The 22,856-nt window shown below is 38.1% G+C and overlaps 1 protein-coding gene and 1 long non-coding RNA gene across 4 annotated transcripts in view; one reads left to right on the top strand and one right to left on the bottom strand.

Moving 5' to 3' along the window:
* LOC137980108 (uncharacterized) overlaps positions 1–13,954 on the top strand; it is a 14,470-nt gene extending 516 nt beyond the window's left edge. The window contains exons 2-5 of one of the 3 annotated variants that reach the window (XR_011118449.1): positions 287–451; positions 3,596–3,645; positions 5,827–5,949; positions 6,043–13,954. This is a non-coding gene — a long non-coding RNA (uncharacterized lncRNA). Of the gene's footprint in view, positions 1–286; positions 452–3,595; positions 3,646–5,809; positions 5,950–6,042 lie in introns of all 3 variants that reach the window. The other 2 variants (XR_011118448.1, XR_011118447.1) reach the window with 2 other exon arrangements.
* A 1,928-nt stretch (positions 13,955–15,882) lies between these two features.
* On the bottom strand, positions 15,883–22,845 carry LOC137980105 (uncharacterized). Its single transcript, XM_068827461.1, has 8 exons — positions 22,628–22,845; positions 22,302–22,380; positions 21,074–21,182; positions 19,965–20,065; positions 18,723–18,772; positions 18,163–18,287; positions 17,889–18,035; positions 15,883–16,381 (listed from the first exon to the last, which is right to left on the bottom strand). Exons 1-8 carry the CDS (start codon positions 22,687–22,689, stop codon positions 16,128–16,130), a joined length of 927 nt encoding a protein of 308 aa, XP_068683562.1. The 5' UTR covers positions 22,690–22,845; the 3' UTR covers positions 15,883–16,127.
* Positions 22,846–22,856: the final 11 nt, after the last annotated feature.

The following is a 22,856-nucleotide window of genomic DNA, read 5'->3' as shown; positions in this document are numbered from 1 at the left end:
TATATTTTGAAAAGATAACACAAAGTCACAGAACATAACGTATCATAACATGTGTGCGTGCACAAGTGTTAAACAGGTTGCTTACAAAAAACAAAAATTATTAACTATGCTGTAACTGCACATTTAGCTCTGCCTTAAAACGTGAAATATAGATACAGTACCTTCTTTCAATTAAGACTATAAACGTCTCTAGCTGAGTCTATGATCGTAAGACAACTAGGAATGCATGTTTGTTTACAGTCAGGTGAGGCAATTAGGTGTTTTTGTAGATGAGAATTCTTGTCAGTCAGCAGATGTTCCATGACGCTTCCTGTAGATGAAAAATGGCATGACGTCTCACCAATGTAACAGGAATCACATCCCGCACAGGACTTTTAAATCATCTGGTATGGGATCTTTGAAGCTGAAAAAATTCTTCACTTTAAAAGACAAAATTGGTAAGAAGCCCAGTGTAAGTTTTTCTGTGATAAATCGAGGCTTTACAAGGAAGCCCTGAAATGTCAGGTGTTGAGCCAACACCCTTTCAAAATCTAAAGCAAAAAGGAAGTGATTTCTTTTTATCATGATTGTAGCAATTTAAGTAAATTCAATTCAAGTAGCTCTGACTGTTGAAAAGGCTATCTCCATTTAAACACCAACACTTACAGGTGTATCTGCTTGTTTCTGTTCTCATTATTTCTCAACTTATAGGATGACAAGGAATTTCTGTGGTCTAGCCATTCAAACTTGTTGTTTGCAATGTGGCAAGACTCAGCTTCATTTCTTGTGATCCTGTGTACTATGTTGGATCAGAAAGGTTTTTTTTGTCAATCCCATACATGCAGTTTTAAGACACAGAGACATGATCACTATTTGTGACGGCGCTGTCATAATAAAGCCATTGGCAAAACCAGGATCCGACCGGATCGGACCGGGATCGGACCGGATCAGCCCGGATCAGATTGGATTGACAAAACACGGACCGGATCAATAACAAAATCCCCGCCAAAAGCAGACGGTCACCAGACACCGTGCTGAAGACAGGAAAAGTCAAATTCTGTGCCTTTCTCTCTTGTGTAGTTGTCTCCTCTTTTATTGAGACTCGTCAAAATGTTTTTTTTTTCCAGAGTTGATTACAGATTCCAAAGTGGAATTATGAAAGATACAATGTGAGGAATTGACATCAATAAGCGAATTGACTGCCTGCGCGACGGTCTTCTTCTTCAAACGTGAAAACTGACAACAATATTTTACCTTACCCCAATCCCTGACAATTGCACAATAGCCTGATTTGGCAATAGAAAGGGAACGTCAGTTAATGAAAGGAGAGCCCGCAGAATAGTTGGGATTCTACTTGGCTAATATGGCCTGATATGGATATCTTTGCTTCGCGCGCCATCGTGAACTGACATTCCTGTTCTGTTGCTAAATCAGGCTATTGTGCAATTAGAAGGGACTGGGGTAAAGTAAAGAATTGTCGTCAGTTTGAAAAAGAAGACCATTGTGTATGCAGTCAATTCGCTTATTGATTTCAATTCGTAACATCTTATCTTTCATAATTCCACTTTGGAATCTGTAATCATCTTTGGAAAAAAAAAACGTTTCGACGAGTTTCAATAAATGAGGAGACGACTACACAAGAGAGAAAGGCACAGAATTTGAGCATGTTATTGATCCGGTCCGAGGTTTGTCAGTCCGATCTGATCCGATCCAATTCAATCTGGTCCAATCGGATCCGGTCCGATCCAGATTTTGCCAAGGGCCTCATAATAATAAATATTTACTGTTGCTATTAAATAATAATAATAATAATACATTAAAATAGTGATTTAATAATACATTAAATAAGTATGTGTTATCAAATGGCGACTCTAAGGCAGGACAGAGCGAGCGATACAAGGACGGCGTTAAATTGGAGACTGGAGGGAAAAAGAAAGAGGGGGAGACCAAAGACAACGTGGAGAAGGACCGTTGAGAGGGAGATGAAAGAAGGACGATGGGGAACGTGGGAAGAGGTGCGGGGCGTGGCGGTAGACAGACAGATATGGAAAGCTTCTGTGGAGGCCCTATGTGCAACCTGGCACGCGGAGGATAGGTAAGAGGTAATTAAATGGCAACTAGTGAAATTAGGAAATAATTTCACGCGCCTTTTGTCAAAATTCTGATAATTATCAGAAGTTTCACAAAACGGAAGTGAAATGATTTCCTAATTTCACGAGAAAACCATTTGATTACCTTTTAATGTCGTGGGTGACAAATTACGCTCACAACCGTAATTGTAAAATCGCTCGAGTACTTTATCCAACTGCTCGGGAAGAATCATCTCCAGGTTTTTCTCAACGCTATTTTTGTCACACCACTTCTCAAAAACTCTCACCCAGTTAATTGTGCTCTTTCACATATTTAAATTTTCTGCCGCTTCTTTTAATTTCGTAACTTCTTTAATGGTCACTGTCTAAAATCTAGACGCCATCATGGCTCTGATCGAGATACAAGAGATGTTACCATGGCAATTTTGTAATTTCACATGTGAAATTATAAATTAATGCTGAAATTTCGTGCCTAAAGTAAGGAGTAATTTGTCACCCATGATATTATAATAATAATATAACGGTATGGAGGAGGAGCTGCAAAGCATGGATAGAAAGACCAGGAAAGTGATGACAATGAATAAGGAGCTACACCCAAAGAGCGACACTGCAAAGATATACGTACCAAGGAAGAGATGGGGCAGAAGGCTTATTAGTTGCGAAGCTTGTGTCCGGGGGGAAGAAAACAGTCTGGGTTGGTATGTAGGGAGATGTAATAAGGTGTTGTTAAGGAAAGTGGGAGAGATAGGAACAAAGAAGATGGAATTTGAGGCAAAGGAACTGAAAGAGTATAAGAGGAGTGCAAAGCTGGAAACAGAAAACAAATGGAAAGGGAAGCAAATGCATGGGCAGTATGTTAGAAACTTGACAGGAGTGAACTGGGATAAAACATGGTGGTGAATGCAGAAGGGAGACCCCAAAGGGTGAACAGAAGCATTGATCTGCAGTGCCCTAGAGGAAGCTTTAGTACAGTACAGTGTGACAGGATAGTTGAAGCTTGAAGACTGGACATTGTCTTTGTTAATAAGCAAGCAAAGGAGGCCATGATCATTGACGTCGCCGTTCCAGGGGATGGGCAAGTAAAAGACAAAGAACTGGAGAAAATAGGGAAGTACCAACTTTCTTAGGGAAGAAATAAGAAAGTTGTGGAAGCTGAAGAAAGTGACTGTAGTGCCAGTTGTGATTGGAACATTAGGGGCTGTATCTGATAAGTTTGACAAACACACCGAAAAGCTTGGCACCACCATCAGACTTGAAGTGATCCAGAAAAGTGCTCTGTTGGGAATGGCTAGACTCCTAAGAAATGTTTTGTCCCTTTAGTGAATCAGAAGAGGACTCCTTTGGGAACTTTAGGAACTTGTTGTTACTCGCTCTCAAGGGAAATAATTGACCAGGCCAGGAGCACCTTTTAGGCCTGTGATGTTACATAGCAATAATAATAATAATAATAATAATAATAATAATAATAATAATAATGTTATTATTAAAATAGCTTCTGAACTGTGTTTGCACTGATACTGTTGCAGGTTTTTGGAAATACACTGTTAGTACACCACACTCATGGAAACATTGACAGGCAAGTTAATCTTTGCCAATGTTCAAAAATACATGAAATGCAATTGATTGAATTATTTTTGTGCTATGGATCTACAGTATGAACATCACAGACACTAATGCATTCTGAAAAGGCCACAGTTTCTCTTTGATGTGGACAAATAAAATTAATGGTCTTTAGAGAAACATTACTAATGGTAATGGGACTGAGTGGAGTCCAATTCGGTCTGTAATCATACTCAGGCAACTGTGCAGCAGGAGTCCAATTTGTTTATCACAAGTATGACTACAGACCGAATTGGATGACATAAAGTCCTCTTACCTCTAATTAATCATAAAAATAATTACAATTTCCAAGAAAAGAAGAAGAGCCAAGTTAATTAAAAAAGGTAAAATTTGCATTAAAATACTGACAAAGGAGGCATAAATTGTTTAATGTCACTCTGAAAGAAAGAAAAAAAGAAAGAAAGCCCCAATTTACACTGTACAATTTTTCCATGGTAATTGATACCAATGTTGTGATTGGTTGACTTAAATTGCAACTTAATGTGGTTGGCTTATTGAACTGTCCAATACCAAACTGTTTGATTACAACTTGGCAAGTGAATTAGTGAAAAATAGGAGTTTTTTTTAACCAATCAGAATCAAGGAAATTGTAATTTTTATGATTAGTTTAGTTATCCTGCAAGTTGGATTATTCTTGTGGAAGGAATTGTAAGGACTCTATGGCAAATCAAAACCATCTTGTCTCTCAGACTCCAATGATGAATATGTGAGTAAAAGTGCCTAAGGACGGTGCCTACTATTGTTATTGCGCATACGTTTTGCTCATCTCGAGATACTCGGATTTCCTGTCGGTGATGCTTACTAATGCAGTGATATTTTTGCGTGGTTTGAAACTATGCAGAGAAAGTAGATCTTCTTAGTAAGTACTCTTGGTATCCAAAAAGAAAACTGGGGGTAACCATGCATTCCTTAGAGATAACTGAGCTTCAATTTGAGAAAGGACACCATACATTGCTTTGTAGTTTAGAGCTTTATACAAATATTGTTCATGAATTATCTTTGAAAAATGCATGGTAACCCCCAATTTTCTTTTTGGATTTCAATAACACTTGCGAAGATCTACCTTTCTTGCATAATCATAAATTGGGGCAAAAATACCTTTGAATTAGTAGGCACCGTCCTTAAATGAAATGTTCTGTAATACTCATGTGTACTACTGATATGGCAGTTTAAAAATCCAAGGCATATAGAATGTTTGAAAATGCCAATGAGAGATTTAGGACAGCAGATATGGTTACCCTCAGTAGTATATGGTGCCATTTGCTGTAATCAGAAACTGAATTTATTATAAATGACATTTTTCATGCCTTTTTTGATAATAATAAAAATTATTTATAAATTGGTACAAAAAGATGTTATAGCAGGTTTTATCAAACTGAATATATATATTGATGTTAACCGTTCCTCATTGGTGCAGTACATGTATCTATTTTGCACTGATAGAACTTCCAAATGTGCTGAAGTATGTTCTGTTTATCACAGATGCCCATCAAGTACCATGTGTGTGGGACGTCAGTTCTTTTTTAGCACCCTCTCTGAGGAAAGTGCATGATTTTGGAAGTGTGCATCATGTTTGGTTCCATAAGAATGTACATGTGGAAGGAAACAACGTGATAGTTTGTCATGACTCTGTCAAGATTTGGACCTGCTCCTACTCGTGGACTCCTGTTTTATCTCATCTCTAAGAATGAAAATTAACAATTATTATTCCATGAGCGCGCGTTGGATATGAGATGATAGATAGCCAGCGAGGCACATAGCGCTGAGTTGGCTATAATCATCTCATATCCAACAAGCGCGAGTGGAATAATTGTTTTATTAAAAACGACCCCAAAATATAGAAAACTAGACTACAATAAAAATAAAAAGATCATGGTATAATGGCTCATAACCCGTGATGGCTTAGCCAAATCAAAACTCTCGAATTGCATTATCCAATGATCCAGTTTTTAATGATGCCAGTTATTCAAGATTACTACCACAGACAGGACACAGCCTCCGGCCCTTTAAAAACAATAGCATTAATATACTAGGTACGTGCATGCACCTCCTGACCCTTTCAAAACAATGACATTAATATACTAGGGACACATTTGTTGGGAGGGCTCATGTTCCTATAGACCTTTCCCATTTTCAGGTTTATTCGGGTCCATATCTGGATCCCAAGTGAAAACTGGTTGAAATCGAGAAGAAGTGTGCTGCATTGAAAGGGCAGTGGCCTGTAAAGAAAGTTCTAAAAGAAAGGATAAATCCCAGAACAGTAAGTTCTAATACACGTAATACTTACCTAATAACATCTTTTAGTTATAAATCATGAGCTTAAGCAACTGAAATGTTTCAATTTTTGGTTAAGTGTGGGCAACATTGCATAGTTGGATGAAGAAAATGCCGACCACTTGAACAACAGGATGGAGAGTATATATGTTGGTGCAGCTAAAGATGTACTAGGTATAGCAAAGAGAACCAGCAAACCTTGGTTGCGCGACGGGACGTGAAAGAAAGTAGAGGAAAGGAGGCAACTAAAGTTGAAGTTAGAAAGTACACGTTCAGAAAGAGTCAAGAAAAGAATAAAAGAAGAGTACAAAGGAAAAGACCAAGAAGTTAAACGAAGTGCTCGTGAAGATAAGAGGTATTGGATGAATGAGATGACAGATATTGCTGAAAGAGCAGCAGAAAACGGGAGAGCAGGGGAACTACATCGTATAGTGAAGACTTTGACAGGTGAGAAGAAAAGAACAAGTACAGTAGTCAATGATAAAAATGGAAAACCAACAAACGAACAGAATGAAAGACTGAAGATCTGGAAACAACACTTTGACACAGTACTAAACAAAGAACCACCTGTCATGCCTATAGAGCCACATGAAATTGAAACAAGGCAAAATGACAGAGAGTTCGACATCGGAGCATTCCAACCAACAGAGGTGAAAAATGCTATAAAATAAACGAAAAGTGGGAAGTGATAGCGTAGTTGTAGAGCTTCAAAAGACAGATTTGGAAGAGAGAGCAAAGGAGTTGACAAAGTTGTTCAACAAAGTGAAAGAAGAGGGTGTAGCATCAAAAAGCTGGAGCAAAGGACTAATAGTAAAGGTACCCAAGAAGGGTAAGTTACGTGAGTGTACGAACTGGAGGGGTATCACACTTTTACCAGTCATAAGTAAGATCTTTGGCAGAGTGTTGATAAGTAGAATTAAAAAAGGAGTTGACAACATCTTGAGGAAGGAGCAAGCAGGGTTCCGAGAGAACAGAAGTACCATCGAACAGATTTTTACTCTCAGGAATATACTGGAGCAAGTCAATGAATGGAATGCAACTCTGTACACACATTTCATAGACTTTGAGAAAGCATTTGATTCTATACATCGCGAAAGCCTATGGAACATCACGTCGGTATATGGAACCCCAGAAGAGCTTATCTGTCTGATAAAAGCAATGTACAGCAACTTTGAATGCGCAGTCGTGGAAGAAGGTGAAACAACAGAATGGTTTCAAGTTCAGTCTGGAGTAAAACAAGGGTGCACCATGTCAGGTTTTCTTTTCTTACTATCAATTGACTGGGTCATGAACAGAACTACAGAGGGTAGGAGAACTGGCATACGATGGAAGCTCACCTCGGTCTTAAAAGATCTTGACTTTGCAGACGACATTGCCTTATTGTCATCTAGATGTGTTGACATAGAAGATAAGACCCATAGGCTTGTCGATGAAGCTGCCAGAGTAGGACTTAAGATTAACGCGAAGAAGTCAAAAGTTATGCGAATCAATGCTAGAAACGACCAAAGAAATAAAACCAAATGCCAGAAACGACCAAAGAATAAAATGACGAGCAGGTAGATGACGTTGAGGAGTTTTTGTACCTAGGTGCACTGCTGGATAAAGAAGGCTGGGCGACCAAAGACATACAACAGAGACTAAGTAAAGCCAGACAAACTTTCTACAGGTTGCGAAGAATTTGGGACTGTAACGAAATTAGCAGGAAGACGAAAGTTCAATTGTTCAAAACAATTGTCAGAGCAGTTTTGATGTATGGCTGCGAAGCTTGGAAACTCACGAAAACAGAAGCAAAGAAGCTGGACGCTTTCCAATAGAAATGCATGAAACGCATACCGAGAATAAGATGGCCACGGACCATCTCGCACCAACAAATCCAGGAGACCACAGGAGTGAACAGAACGAGTGATGAGATCAGACGCCGAAGATGGAATTGGATCGGGCATATATTGAGGAAGAACAGAGAGGAGCACTGTGTTACAGCATTGGAGTGGAGGCCAGAGGGGAGGAGGAGACCAGGTCGACCAAAAACAACATGGAGGAGAATGGTTGAAGACGAAAGACGAGTAGCTGGGTGGCAATCATGGACGAATGTCAAAGCTTTAGCAGCAAACCGAAGTGGATGGAAAGAGAATGTCAAAGCCTTATGTGCCTTATGGCACGAAGAGATATAGAGATAGAGAGATAGAGTGGGCAACATTGATGAAGCGTTTTCATCTACCTAGGTAAGAGTGGTAATTGTGGAAGGAGTTTGCATTCCAGGAGGCTCAAAAGGGTTTTTCGTTGCCATAGTGTTTGTGAAACGAACAAAGATACCAAAGAAAGATATTTCATAGTGTAGGCAAACTATAAGTAGTAGATAAAATATGAGCGGGAGAGATCTGTATGGGCGTTTACAATGGCGAGCCGATAGGCGAGCCATTGTAAACGTCCATACAGATCGGACGCGAATATTTTATCAGTATTGTTATTTTAATCAGTAGAGATCTGTATCAAAAGTTACTAAATACTAATTAGCTGAGCAGGAGTTTGTATCAAAAGTTAATTCTACTGTTTAATAATTCAGTTGATTTTTATTGGGGTTTACAGTTGTGTACATGTGATCTGAATACTGTGCTGGGATTGGTTTGCACCCTCATGAATTATTAATGAATTTTACAACTATCTGCAACTCTATTGTTGGATAATACTTTAAGGGCACTTATGACGTCATATCGGTTACCATGGGAACACGCCATGTCCACAAAAAGGCCCTCTAAATTTCAGTTTTTGAAAATTATCTGAAAACCTAAGTCGGTGACCTACCGTTTTTATTTCTTTGTAGGAAAGCTCCATAAATTCTTTAACTCTTTTGCGAGTATGACGAAAAGTTATCTAGTAGAATTAAGGTACATCGAAAAAGGTGTTTTTATAGTTTACAGAAAATTGTGCTCGATAACTTTTCCTGAAACTTTTTTATTTGAAGTGCCGTTGTGAATGATAGGTGCATGCAAAGAATCAAGATAGGTCACCGAGCAACATTTCGAGACAAAGAAATTTTTTTCTGCAGGTTGTATTTCCGGTGCGCGCGATTTTATGCCGATTTTCACTTCCGGTGAGTTGCGCTCTGCTTTTGATAGAAACTTCATTCATTCACCTGATGCATGTTTCTTAGTTATGGCGTGTGAAGGGTACGTGCGCGTACAGTTAAAAGCCCTTTCGAGGTAATTCCCTTGAAAATGACGTACTATCCAGATTTCTGTCAAACTTCACACAATCGATATTCGTGCACAGGATATTAAAAAAATGCAGTAAAAAGATGGGGTCACTGTGCTTGTTTTCGCACTGCATGCCCTTTATACTTATTAAATTTAAAAGTGTTTTTTACCGAATTTCTTAAGAAGCCTTCGAAACTTGATCAACCGGAAAAAATTGTAGTTATATAGCAAAAGCTACTGAATACATGTATTACTGAAAACTTGAGCCTACTTGTTTGTTTGGGCCAAAATCTTTCAGTAAAGTGATTTCAAATTGCTTGATCTTGCAAAAAAAGTGCCGGTAAGCAAATTGGACCGCTACAAGATCACCTCACACTCGGTGTCTGCATGACTCCAAATGCAGTTTTTACATCATTTATGTATCATTATTACAACTTCTACTTTTCAACTTTTTTTAATTTCTCCTTAAAATATGTTTTCTGTGTATCTACATTGTATTACGAGTACATAACACCATTAAAAAGAGGGGGTCACCATGCTCATTCAGGAGAAAATAGTCCTTCCTTGACAGATTAAGCTTGGCGTCAGTGTAAATCCGCCGTTTTATCAATGTGCGCGAGCTCATGCACATACCAATGATGCAAGAAATTATGTGCAGTCGGCCGTTTCGCAATGGAAAACCAGGGAATCACCTTAAGGAGGCTCGAGATAGTTTCTCCTCCTTCAAACAAAGAAACATATTCTGTCCTTAGATACAGTTAGGTTAATCTTATCAAGACAAAATTTGGCTAGGGTATTAACCCATTGACTCCTAGGGGTTTCTCATTGACGAGTAAAATCGTCTGGCGTTACAAAGAGTAAAATACTAAGTCTGGCCGGTTTAGGCCGGTTTGGACGCATAGATTTCTCACATCACATTTTCTTCCAAAATAACGTTACCATGGCAACGATAGAAGGCATTTCTTTTGAGCCTTAAAATCAAGATATACCGGTATTGTCTTTTTTTTTTAAAAACGGGACGGTGAAATCTTCCCATTCAGCATTACCAGATAATGTTAGAAATAATCTCTAACATATTTTCCGTTTTATCAGTTTTTCAGAAAAATAACTTTTTGAAATGTGTCTAAGTTTGTTTTCACCTACAGAATTTTAAATTGATTTAAGCTAACATGCAAAAAATGAAAAAACTTCACCGTCTGAAAGCAGAGATATAAACGATTTAAGTTGCAAAATCAGCAAAAATGAGGGGGTTACAAGATCGGCATTAACGCATGCGTCATCCGCTCATTCGAGCGCACGCACAAGTGAGCTACAGGCCAACAAAAAAGGATTTAAGTGACCATTAAACCGTGTGTGTACAATTTTCTTATTTTCGGGGAATAGGAGATGTCTATTTATACTGTTGTATAGGAATCAGAAGAAATGTGAGCGAAATTAGTGGTATTTGTTTATTTCTGGTGACCCATTTTGAATCATGAGCTGACGCGAGCAGCTTGTAGAATTGCGTGTGTGGTTTACGCAGGTGCGCTCAGCTAAAAACCCTTTAAAGCATCCTTAAGGAGGCTCAAAGGGTTTTATGGACTACTGGAGCCCATCATGTTCAAGGGCTTAAAATTCCGGACCACTGAGAAGGTGGAGAAAAAAACAAAACAAATAAATATAATTATATCTATTTGAATCCTCTCCCTCGTGCTTTAGGTGCCTTGCACCTCGCACAAGGATTCCCAAATTAAGGGATCACGTTTTTATGCTGGGCATGTCAAGTTATGTGTTTCTTACCGGGCATGTAAAAGCGAGTTTCATGCCGGGCATGTAATCAACTTTACATGCTGGGCATGTCAAATGAAATTTCTATGCTGAGCATGACAAATCAACTTTACGTGCCCATAATGACAATAGGTGATGCCAATGTTATCTTCACTATATGGAGTCATGGAAAGTGACAATTCAGAAGTCAAAATGCTGTATGTTCAAAAACAAAAGCTTTATGGAACTGATAACTTATAAAAAGGTTTATTATCTTCAACCTGATATAAATAAAAATACAGAAGACCTCCTGATTTTGATTTTACAATGTCATGACGTCACTGTGAAAACCATCTATTTGTGAGGAATCAAACAGTATCCAAAGAATAAAAATATTTAGTAAGTGTATCATTTTTCAGGAAATCAACGCCATACAGCACAATGAGATGCTTATATACCAATGTTTCCCTTTTTGTTCATCTTCCCGATGATAGACTGGGAGCAGTCCCTTCAAATCAGTCGAGCGGCCCGCTTCTCTGAGGCGGTCGTGTTTTGTTTAAAATGACCAAGGTAGGCTTGGGAAGAGGCACTGTTTAGGATGGCCAATCAGAATGAGGTTATTGTCAAACGAAGACAAAACTTGAAAACAATGTACGCAAATTGTGCAAAATGAGGTAAATCGATGTAAATGTGAGTCTACAGCTGAAGGGTTAGTTCTAAAAATAGAAAGATTCGCGCAAACGTTGACTCAAGGATGCAGTGCATAGGGAGGCTTAATCATAGGCTCCTGGCATTGTTGGTTGGCATAAATTTGAAACTTATACAATATCATTTCTCATGGCGCCTGACAGAATAACACCATGGAGCAAGTACTTTAAAGTGCCCCTGTGACCAAAAAATCAATTCATAATTTTCTTTGGATTTCAAAACTATGTTAACAAAACACTAAGTGACCCACGTTTTAAGCTTTGATTTCAAAAAGACACCTCTTTATTTTAACGGTAATTTTCCTATTTAATGGTCCGCCATTACTAACATTATGTTCTTGAGAGAGCTGGATCGAGGAGAAAATGACGTCAAAGGCTCACTAGTTTAAGAATGCAATACGTGTGTACGCCGCAGAATTAATATGCAGCACGGGGGTTTTGGGCTTTCAGACTTTTAAACTCACGCTTTCCATATATAATAAGCTGCGTTCACACGCTGAAATTTTAAGTTAGTGAGCCTCTGACGTCACTTTTCCCTGGATCCAACCGTCTGAGGTCCAATCGGTCAGTTTTGAACGTGAGTAATGGCGCACCGTGAAATCCAAAACTTACACTCAAAGTAAACGGCCTTTGGATAAAAATCGAAGCTCAAAATTTTGCCAGTCAGGTGTTAAGCAAACACACTTTCAAAATCTGAAGGAAAAAAGGAAGTGGTTTTTTTGATCACAGGGGCACTTTAATTACTTTTGTTTCTTATCATGCTGGTTGTAGACAGCACGCGAAAGGGGAAAGATTTCACTGTGCCGAGTGTTGCGCGTTCTTTGCGTCGCTCAACCGTCAACTCAAGGACCGTAAAAGCAGATACGGCTAAGGGATGACCTATTTACGCAAGAGAGTTAAGACGGTGCCTACTATTGTTATTGCGCATCTCCAGATACTCGGATTTTCTTTCGGTAGTGCTTACTAATGCAGGGATATTTTTGCGCGGTTTATATTTATGCGGAGAAAGAAGAACTTAGCAAGTGCTCTTGGTATCCAAAAAGAAAATTGGGGGTAACCATGTATTTTTCAGAGATAATTAAGCTTTAATTTGAAAAGGAATGGCATACATTGCTTTGTATTTTATTCTTGATTAATTATCTATGAAAAATGCGTGGTTACCCCAATTTTCTTTTTGGATTTTAATAACACTTGTTGAGATCTGCTTTTCCCGCATATTCATAAAACCGCGCAAAAATACATTTGAATTAGTAGGCACCGTCCTTAATTAATCAGCATAAGTAATCGCATTTATCGCACAAAAAACTTAATTACATAACTAAAACGACGTTTCTCGTGTCTCCCTTGTCTATTTTTAGTTTCCCTGGGCTGAATAGTCCGGATAATCATCGACAATATGAGTATTTTACAAACAAAACTGATCTTAGCTGAATAAACCATGCGCAGAGGGCTTTATCAAGCCGTTCATGTGACCGAATACAAAAATGGCCGTCGACAAATTGTTTTGTCTTTATGTTAATTAGCCTATCTAGCCTCATTAACTTGCGTAAAATTGAAAGAATTTGTACAGGGAATCACATGATTCGAAAACAAAAACAAGACGCTCTTCAAAGCGTTTACTCGGAATACCATGTTGCGCAGTAGGGCGATACATTCTGGAAGAGTTGGAAACAAACTACAAGGATTGAATAGGCTAAAGCGATGTTCAGATTTGTTTAAGTACAGAACAAAAGAAGTAAATTCTTCTGCAGCAATTGAAATCTGGCGGGCTCACGACAACGGATAATGTGTTGGTGAACATCACTTAGTATTTGCAAAATTTGCAATAAAATCAATGTCACCAAACAAAAAAAGTAGTTTGATTTGGTACAGGCTGTCGGATCGGAAATAACGTGAATGTACGAAATGCAGGGGTGACATACAAAGTGAAACCAGTGAGCCAAGGGAGAGTAAAACACTTACCGTAGCGAGAGAGAAAACTTGCGAAAACCATTCTTGTCATTGATGTGACTATGTCAAATTTAGCCCTCCTCTTACCAGCTACACTGGCACTGAAGCGGCTGTATAGTTTCGAAATTAACAGTATTGTGAATAGTGCGGTGACATCCCTCTGTAGGTAGCTACATAAACATGAAGACCGTGAAACAATTAAAAAATTGACATCCTCGGATGATGCTCGTACAAAGAACAGCTGAAAGAAAAAGAAATTTCAGGCATTTCCAACACACTGCTGCTGGGAGTTGTGTACTGACGATTTCATCATGTTGTCAACACCGCATGCTATAAATCCGGATTTTCATAAACTCTGTAAGAATTGAGGCTGTTTGAAGCCTCGTGCGCGCAGAAATCCCCTCCAACGACACTCGACACCACATCTGTGATTTTGTTGTTGTTGTTGAAAAACGTAGTTTCGTTATAGAGGGAGGTGAAATGTTTGGCACCAAGGGATCAAGTGAATTGCTTTTATTCAAGGAAATTCTATTGTCCATTTTGCGGCACCGAACAGAGTCAACCCATACCTTTCAGGTATTCCGAGTAATTTCCCAATAACTCAATTTATTTTGACACGTATGGCTACAATACCAATTAGCAAAGATAGAGATAACGTGGAATTTGCAACAATTTAACGTTTCAGTCTGATTATCCCAATATCACTGGGGTGTAGAAATTTCTTATTTCGGATCCTTTCATCCGCCTTTGTGTTCGTCGTGTTTACCCTTTGCGAGATATTAGGTTCGTGTGCTCACAAGTTTGCTTGCATCTGGAAGATGTTTATATTTTCAATTATAACCTCTCCCTAGGGGTTATCGCGCATAGCTTTTAACCAATGAAATCCCCGCGTCCTAATTCTGTTAGGTTACCTTTAGGTATCCCGAGTAAATATTTCATTGGTTCTGACCAAACCCTAATGTTTACCAGCCAATCATAATCCATAATTTCGATGTGTAATTTGCACTGTTACAATTGAACTGCACTGCACTCAGCCAATCAGAGTTGAGTCATTTTTTTCATGTACATTATTAGGGCTGTTAAAAGAGGTTAGTTAGGCTAATTAACACATTTTTACCTTCTGTCAATTGTGTGTCACTTTCAATGATTTTCGTTTTAGTTCTTCATCGCTCTCCAAGTTGTCGGCGAACTTCATGATTTTATCCTTGCTTTGCAGATATCGGAGATCTGCTGCCATACTCAGTTGACAAATCGGTTCCTTTCTCTAATCGCTTATGCTTTGTGGAAATGATGAATTTGTTTTGACGCGAATCTACCTCGTGTTCTTCAAACCACGCTGATTGAGCTAATGGAGCATGAAATTTCACTTAGCAACGGAGCAAATCTGAGCTTAATGATATGCACTGCATTAGTAATGGCACATGTGAGCACGAAACGAGTATGGACTTGTGTTTTGAAGCGAAAAATTTCAGTTCGAACCAGACCTTCATCTCATAATTTGCAGGAAAAATGTTTTGCTGCGGATCATAAAATGTGACAAATTAATATCCATGAAAAACTGGGACCAGGGAAGCAAGTCCAGATAATCATGTTTCGACTGTACAACTTTGCACCATCGTAAGCACCGGGCCTGAAATGCTGGTAACTTGTAGTAACTGACAGGTAACTGGTAACAGCAGAAACCCATAAGGGTTGAAACGTGTAACGCGCGTTCACAGCTTCCGAATACTCAGTGCGAACTTATTGGTTGAATGTTTCAGTACTAAGTACTATATTTGGAAACCCCTCGCTCTTGTTGTTCCAAATATGGTACTTAGCAAATTGAATATTCAGAAGCTTGTTTCCCAGCACACAAGGGGCCGTTACACGTTTCAACCCTTATGGGTTTCTGGTAACAGGTAACTTTGTTAGGGTAGGGTTAAATTACCTGTTACCAGCATTTCAGACCTGCCGCTATCGTACGTCTATCGCGAATATTCTATCTCCTTCACATTGTACAATGTACGTGAAGTATCTTTAAAATAGATTGGGTACGAGCGGTTTCAGAGTGAAAAAAAGAATGAGTAACCTTTTTACGCTCACGTTGTCTTCAAGACCTTAAATTTGGTGATTTCACGTCGTCGTGCAGAGTGTCGCAAAACATGTGCTGAAATGGAGCACTAGTTTTTTTCCTTTTATAACCTATGATATTCTTGTTTTGTGGCCTTGCTTTGGCGTGGCCGAAAACTGATGGACCTCATTCCATCGCAGTTCGCGACTTCTGAGTTAAGGACTTCTGATATCAGTGAACCTCAAAGGCGAATGGAAAATGCCTTCCCATAATACCATGAAAATTCCTTTATTCTATGTTATTTATCTTTTTTTGGTACTTGCAGAATAGCTGTGGCTAAAAGCGAGAAATCAGCTAAAATCAAACAGCAAATATCAGCCCGACATTTGCCGTCTGTTGTTGACACGATTCATGTCCCCCGCCCACTTGTAAAATTCCCCTTGAGGACTTGAGTTCTTCTACCAACAGGAGGATCCATAGGAGTTTAACATTATTATTGCAAGGAATTCCACATTAACTAGTCATAAATATCTTCCCAAGAATCTTTCATGAATTCCTTCCTTCGTGTCTGGTGCATCAACAGCGCTCTTGGTTTTGGTGGAGGAAGTACTACATACTTGACTCCTTTATCATCAGGCAAGGTTGTTTGATCTGAATGACAGGCGCAGCTTCTAGTGAAGAGACCAGTGTCAATCTCTTGTGCAGTGTACATGAACTGCAATATGACACCGACCGTTGCCATCAATAACCAACCAAGGAACATGGCCAAAGCTGCAGGGACGAAAAAACAAAAAGGAACGTTAACTAAAATAAAAGGGAGGGAATAGGATGGAACAGACTTTTGTAATCACCTGAAAATCGGCCAGAACACATTCATCCCTGAGAAAAATAGCTTGTACTTGAGAAAAAAAACCCAGGGCCCGGTTGTTCGAAAGCAGATTAACTTAATTCTGTTGTTCAGGATTGACTTCTTCTAATGTAAAGTTTTGCCGAATATCAGCGTTGAACAGCATTTGGGAATAGAGAAATAAACTCCTTCGTTAATTTTTAATCCAGGATTAGCGTTAATCGGCTTTTGAACAACCGGGCCCTGATGTACAAGAGGGGTAAGGGTTAATTCAAACAACACTTTAGAGTGTCCCACGGAGGTAAGTGCCTGGTTAGTCAGCGGTTCACACCCTGAACTGGAAAAACACTCAGGACCTTAAAGAAACACTCAGAAAGTGCTGCCTTTGCTTTGACAAATGCAAACGATGAAACTTGTTTTATAGATGATTCTCCGAGATAATACTGGTCGTTAGAAACTGATTTTCAAGCAGAGACCACAACAAGCAGTATACTCAACCTTAATACATGTAGCATTTTGATTAGAAGTACTTCCCGCAAAAACAAGGAAAGGAAAGTAACTTTATTTAAGTGTCTAGTCGTTCTAGCGATGGAGCACTAATTGGGGACACTGTGTAATTAACAATTAACGCAAATCAAGTCAAATGTTAGTTTTTGAGGAGAGAGGAGAGAGGAAACCGGAGTACCCGAAGAAAACCTCTTAATACTCCCTAAACCTAGGACTGACACGGTCAAAAACTCTTCAGCTAAAAAGCTGCAAAATTATGGAACTCATTAACCTACTGACCCCTGAAAATGACACTTAATAGATTTTACTCGCCAGTGGGGGGCATCCTGAAAAACCAACATTTGACTTGATTTGCATTAATTGTTAATTTCAGTTTACAGTGTCCCCAATTAGTGCTTCAGCGCTAGAACAACTAGACACTTAAAATAAAGTTCCTTTCCTTTCCTATCCTTTCCTTTTCCTAGGCCGTTTGAAGTGTGTGAATGGGTTAAGTAATAACACAGGGTTGTTCAGTGACCCAGGAAAATCCTGAAATTCTTAGAAAATTGTGACATTTATGATTACCACATACACTGGTTTAATGCACTCTCGTTCATAGACCTTAATGACTTGTTTTGTAGTTCAATATGGTTTCTTTTTATTTTAAATTTAATTTTAAATGTAAGCTCAGGACCCCATCAGTATTCAGCTGTTGTGCCTATCATGCCTTGTTATCACAAAATACAAAAGAAAAGTCACTTTAGAACAGGGCTAGTTGGTCTAATTAGCACATAAACAAAGGAATAACTTATTTACCACCAATTATGAATACGGTCCATAAGCAATAATAATAATAATAATAATAATAATAATAATAATAATAATAATAATAATACAGGGAGACTTCTACTTTAGTAAACTCTAAAGCATTGCCTAACATCTCACCTTGGTCAGTGAATTCATCATGACGTTCGTTAAAATCCAACTTCACTTGGGAAGGTGCAAAAGCAGCTTTGCTGAAAACTTCCTTTGTTTCAAACAAAACTTGTTTGATCAAAGTAGAGAAGGCTGTCCTACAGTAACAATCCAGTCCTGCAAAAAATAATGTTACTTTCATTCTTGCTATTAAACTTCTGTGCAATGCCGCCATGTGCTCCAGAGAGAGTAAAATGCACGATATAAAATTAATAATAACATTATTATTTTATTATACACCTACCTAGGAGAAACATAAGTGAACCAGTGAAAGATGTTGCTACAATAACGAAGATCTTTTCTAACCAAACAGCTACAATTCCAACTGCAAGCCCACTGGCACCATATATCCCATAAAATGCAAGTTCACTACGAAAAAAGCCGCACATATCTTTACATGAAGGGTAACAAAATTAATACAAATCATCTGTAGTACTTCAAGTCAAAATCAGACAATTGGTTCAATTGAAAATTTGAAAATGTCTCATACAACTATTGTATTAATTTGGAAGGTTGTTTACAAGTGAGATATTACATTGTATTTACCATGGTACTGCATGTGAGACATCTTAAGACATCTTAAATCTTATTTTCCATTGTGCAGACTTGTCCAACAACAAGTCTGTTAAATTTCATCACTCTAGATGTAAACCAGGTTCTCTCTCATTGGAGGAGGGAAAGTGAGGGGGTCAGAACTTCCAGACTTGAATACCTTGCTCTCCCTTAAAGGCCACTGCATTTTCCCGCTGGTACGCCCCCCTTCCCCTATTCCAGCCAACTCTCAGAGAGCAGAGAACATCTTACCTCTTGAGGTGTTTTGAGACCCATAATGTGACCACTACAATAGACACAGCCTGTGTGAATTAAAATACCCAAGAGGTAAACTGTAAACACAATTCAGGATGTTGTGTACTACTGGGAAAACAAAAAAACCTTCAGTTACTCTAATGGCGAAGCTCTTAAGCTCCCAATATGTTATAATAACAAACAATAATATTATTATGTTATATCAATAACAATGTTACAATAAATAACAACAATAACATCACAGGTCGGGTTTTAAGAGGGGAAATGAATGATAATAATTTAATAATAATTTACAATATATGATCTAATTCCCCGTACAAATACAACTAAATATAAACATAAAATATAACTATGTAAATCTAAGCTAAATATTCTAAAATTTCATGGTAAAAATATGTAAAACTTTGATATGTACATTATTTATATCATATACATTAAAGGGAAAAGCGGAAAGATAATATTACTAACGTCTATAAAAATATATGGCACAAGCGGAGTACCTGGAGAAAAACCTCCCAGAGCAGGGTAGAGAACCAACAAACTCAATCCACATTGTGTGGTGGCAAGTCTGGGAATCGAACCCTGGTCACATTGGTGGGAGGCAAGTACTCTCACCACTGTGGCATCCCTGCTGCTAAACTAGGGTATTTCTTAAATTCCAAATGTCTTTATTTACTGTAAGCTACATGTGTACAATTCTCCACATTTTGATTCAATAGTTTATTTTGTCATAACTTAACTAGTCAAAGCCACAGCTTACAGCTGTATTTAGATTGTGGCAATAATAATAATTATTGTTACTTGTTTTCCACTGGAGGGTGTTACGAGTTCGAATGTTTTGAGGAAAGGTAGCTTGCAAACTAAACTGAACGAACTTTCTAAAATAGTAATCACTCTAATTATAGAAAGATTACAAAACACACCGATTTAGAAACGCTTACGCACAAACCTAAAAATAAACAAACTACAAACTCTCGCGAACCTTCTAGACGGTGACGCTAGTCACGCAATGCTATTTTTCGTAACAGAGGGTCATGCATAGCAAGTAAAGATGTAAGGTCAAAACTGTTTGGAGAAGTCGATAATAATTATTGAATTCTCCAAAAAGTTTTGACCTTCATTATCTTTAATTCTTAAAAACATTATTATCATTATACCATAATGAGTAAACTCATTTTCACTGCAAGATTACAAATAATAATCAGGACAAAAAAAAGGCATTGAAGATGATGTGCTTACCCATCCAATAACACACCCCATACAAAACACTCCGATCTTGTACACATAACAGGCCAGAGCTCCAGCTATGAGGCCACAAATAATACTAAGAGAGATCCTTACTGTCAAAAGAGAACAAAAACGACGTCCGATTGACTTAAATTGAATTACATTTACTATTTTTCTGCTCAACTTTTAAAAAGTTGGTGTATCAAATAGTGAAATTACAGTGTAGTTGATTCCCTGCAACCAAGGCTGAGGCACAAAATGTCAGCTTTCCTCAAGTGGTCAAGTGGTCAATTTTGTGTGTGGGATTTTGTCATTAAAAAAATAATTGTTTAAATTCCAAAATCCCACTCCCAAAAATACCAACACATTAACAAAAATGATATCACAAAATGGGGGTCAAGCAACTGCTAACTAGAAGCAGTTGCTCTGTTCACTGTGCTCGGCAAAGGGCCATAAAATTATTACATATATATACATGTTCTCTAGTCTTTTACCTCATTAATTTTGGCAAGGAAAATGCTTTGTTCACCATTATCACATTTTTCTACTCTAAAACGTACAACACATACACAAGAACCAAAGTGTGCTAGATCCATGCTAAAAATGGTTTTTAGAGCTTAAAATCATTTTAATTTAGGATCAGGAAAATTTATAGCTATACAGTTGACATACAAGGCCAGGCAAGGTTTGTTGCCGCAGGATTTCACCGCACGAATGGGTTGGTTTATAGGAAACTTGAACCACTTACCAATTCCTTACCACAATTCACTCCCTCACTGATGCAGCACCACAGTGTCTTTAAAAACAAACCATGCTATTTACAGTACGGTATTTCTTGTCATCAGGGGTTTCAATGGAAGCCGGTTACCGGCGGTATACCGCCGCCTGCTTTGCCTCACACCACTGGCTAGTTTGCCTTGATTTTCACAAAAAATGCTATCATAAACTTGTCAAACTGCCGCCTTCAATGGGCTATCAGACGGCTATTTCAGAAGTTATTGAAACCCCTGTGTCATGATACTACTTTGACATATCTTGAGTGACTTAAAATTTTCAAACAGTCCTATTGCCACTATTAAGTTCCTCTTAGGAGAGTGGGATATTTGTCTATAAATCTCTACCTTCAACATTGTGATTTTCATTACAGCAGAATTCGGTATCTAACACCATAGGACTTAAAGAGTAGAAACCAACACCAGCAAAAATAAATGCTGCTATGATGACTATTGGCTGAAAAAAAAAAAAAAAAAAGATTACAAACGACCGTGAGTCTTTTATAATAATAATTATTTCCTTATAAACTGCTGCAATGTGCTATTCAAAGTTTGGGTACAAATATCCCTACATGTGCTGTACAATCTCAAGGCAAACAAGACCAAACTGTAGTTTTTAATCAGTATTTTTTATTTATTTTAAGACTAGAGGACCCTCGTTTTCCCTACCATACATAGAGTTCTTGAGGCAAACAGATAAGCAAGGTGTACTGTAAGCATCAACACTTTTGTTTTTATTAGAGGATCATTTTCTAGCTTACAACGCTAAATATTTTTCACAGACAAACCGGGCTACAATAATGATCTGAAATTAACAAGTTAAATGAAACAACATGATTAGGAAGTCATCCAACAGGAAGCAATCAAGTGTCTTCAGAGTTCAATTTTAGAGTGCTGATGACAAATTCGCAATCTTGGACAAAAATTTTTTACACCTCCCCTCTAAAATCCCCCAACCAAAGTAAAATTGTTTTTGAAAAACAGCAAATTAGCAAGCTTGAAATCCCTCAACATTGCTTGGGATGAAAGGGGGATCCACAACAAGAAGATTTACTTCATGGAAATAATATTATTTATTTGTTTAGATATTATGTTGAAGGAATAAAACATGTATCAACAAGTTTGTCCAGGACCCAGCTGTTTCACTATCCACTGGATAACTCAAGTGGTTTTGCTAGCATTTATCTGCTGCATAGTGATTTATGCAATGGATAACATTATCCAGTGACCTTTCTAACCACTGCTATTGGTCAGGGCAGGAATAAAGCCTTTGAGTCCTAACCTCACGCAAATCCAACAACTTGATCAATGGGTCACATGCCTCCTTAATGTTTTCAAAGCGACAAAAGTTAATTGCATGTTAACAGGAGAAGACATGATACAGCTTTTATTTGGTGCTTTTCTGTCTCACCCCTCAGTTTAAGGCCTAGGGTTACACAATGTGGACCAAAATTTATAGGTGACAACAATATATGCACTAACATCTTGGGTTGAGATCAATTTACAAGGAAAAAAGCTTTCAAGGATCAAATAACAGCACAGAATCATTGTGTAATAAAAAGCACTTTAATATTACCTTTACGAGTCTGTATCCCAAAATCCAAACAGCAAGCCCCAGCACCGACAAGACTATTACACCTATGGGGTGGTCATACCTTAATACAAATGAAATAGGAGAAAATGATGACATCCATGATAGTCATAGCTAAACTAGTTTTCAATAAAATTACGTAAAACAGACTGCACAACTTGTTTTACGTTATTCAGCTGACTGGTACGCAAGATACGACGACACATAAAATAAAGTCATAAGTCAAATGAAACGTTTTTCTTCTAAGTTTCCTTTAACTTAGTCAGAATTTCATTAAATTATTAAACACGAAGGGAGCAAATAAAACTTACCCGATGTATGGCTTGTTTGATGACATCCAATGAACAAAAGGACCCTGTTTGGTGTCGTTCATGGTAGGTTCATTGTCACACACAGCTGTTTGAATTTGGCTGGATTACATTCCAGATTCATCAGTTAACGTGTAAAGAAAAATAACCCTAATACACCGAGAAGACCTCGGACAGTTAATGTATTCTACACTTGAAGATTGCATCTTAAGACCCTTTTCACTGTGAAATT

This window comes from Montipora foliosa, chromosome 12, assembly GCF_036669935.1.
Source record: "Montipora foliosa isolate CH-2021 chromosome 12, ASM3666993v2, whole genome shotgun sequence".
Lineage (NCBI taxonomy): Eukaryota > Metazoa > Cnidaria > Anthozoa > Scleractinia > Acroporidae > Montipora > Montipora foliosa.
This window is presented reverse-complemented; position numbering and strand designations above follow the sequence as displayed.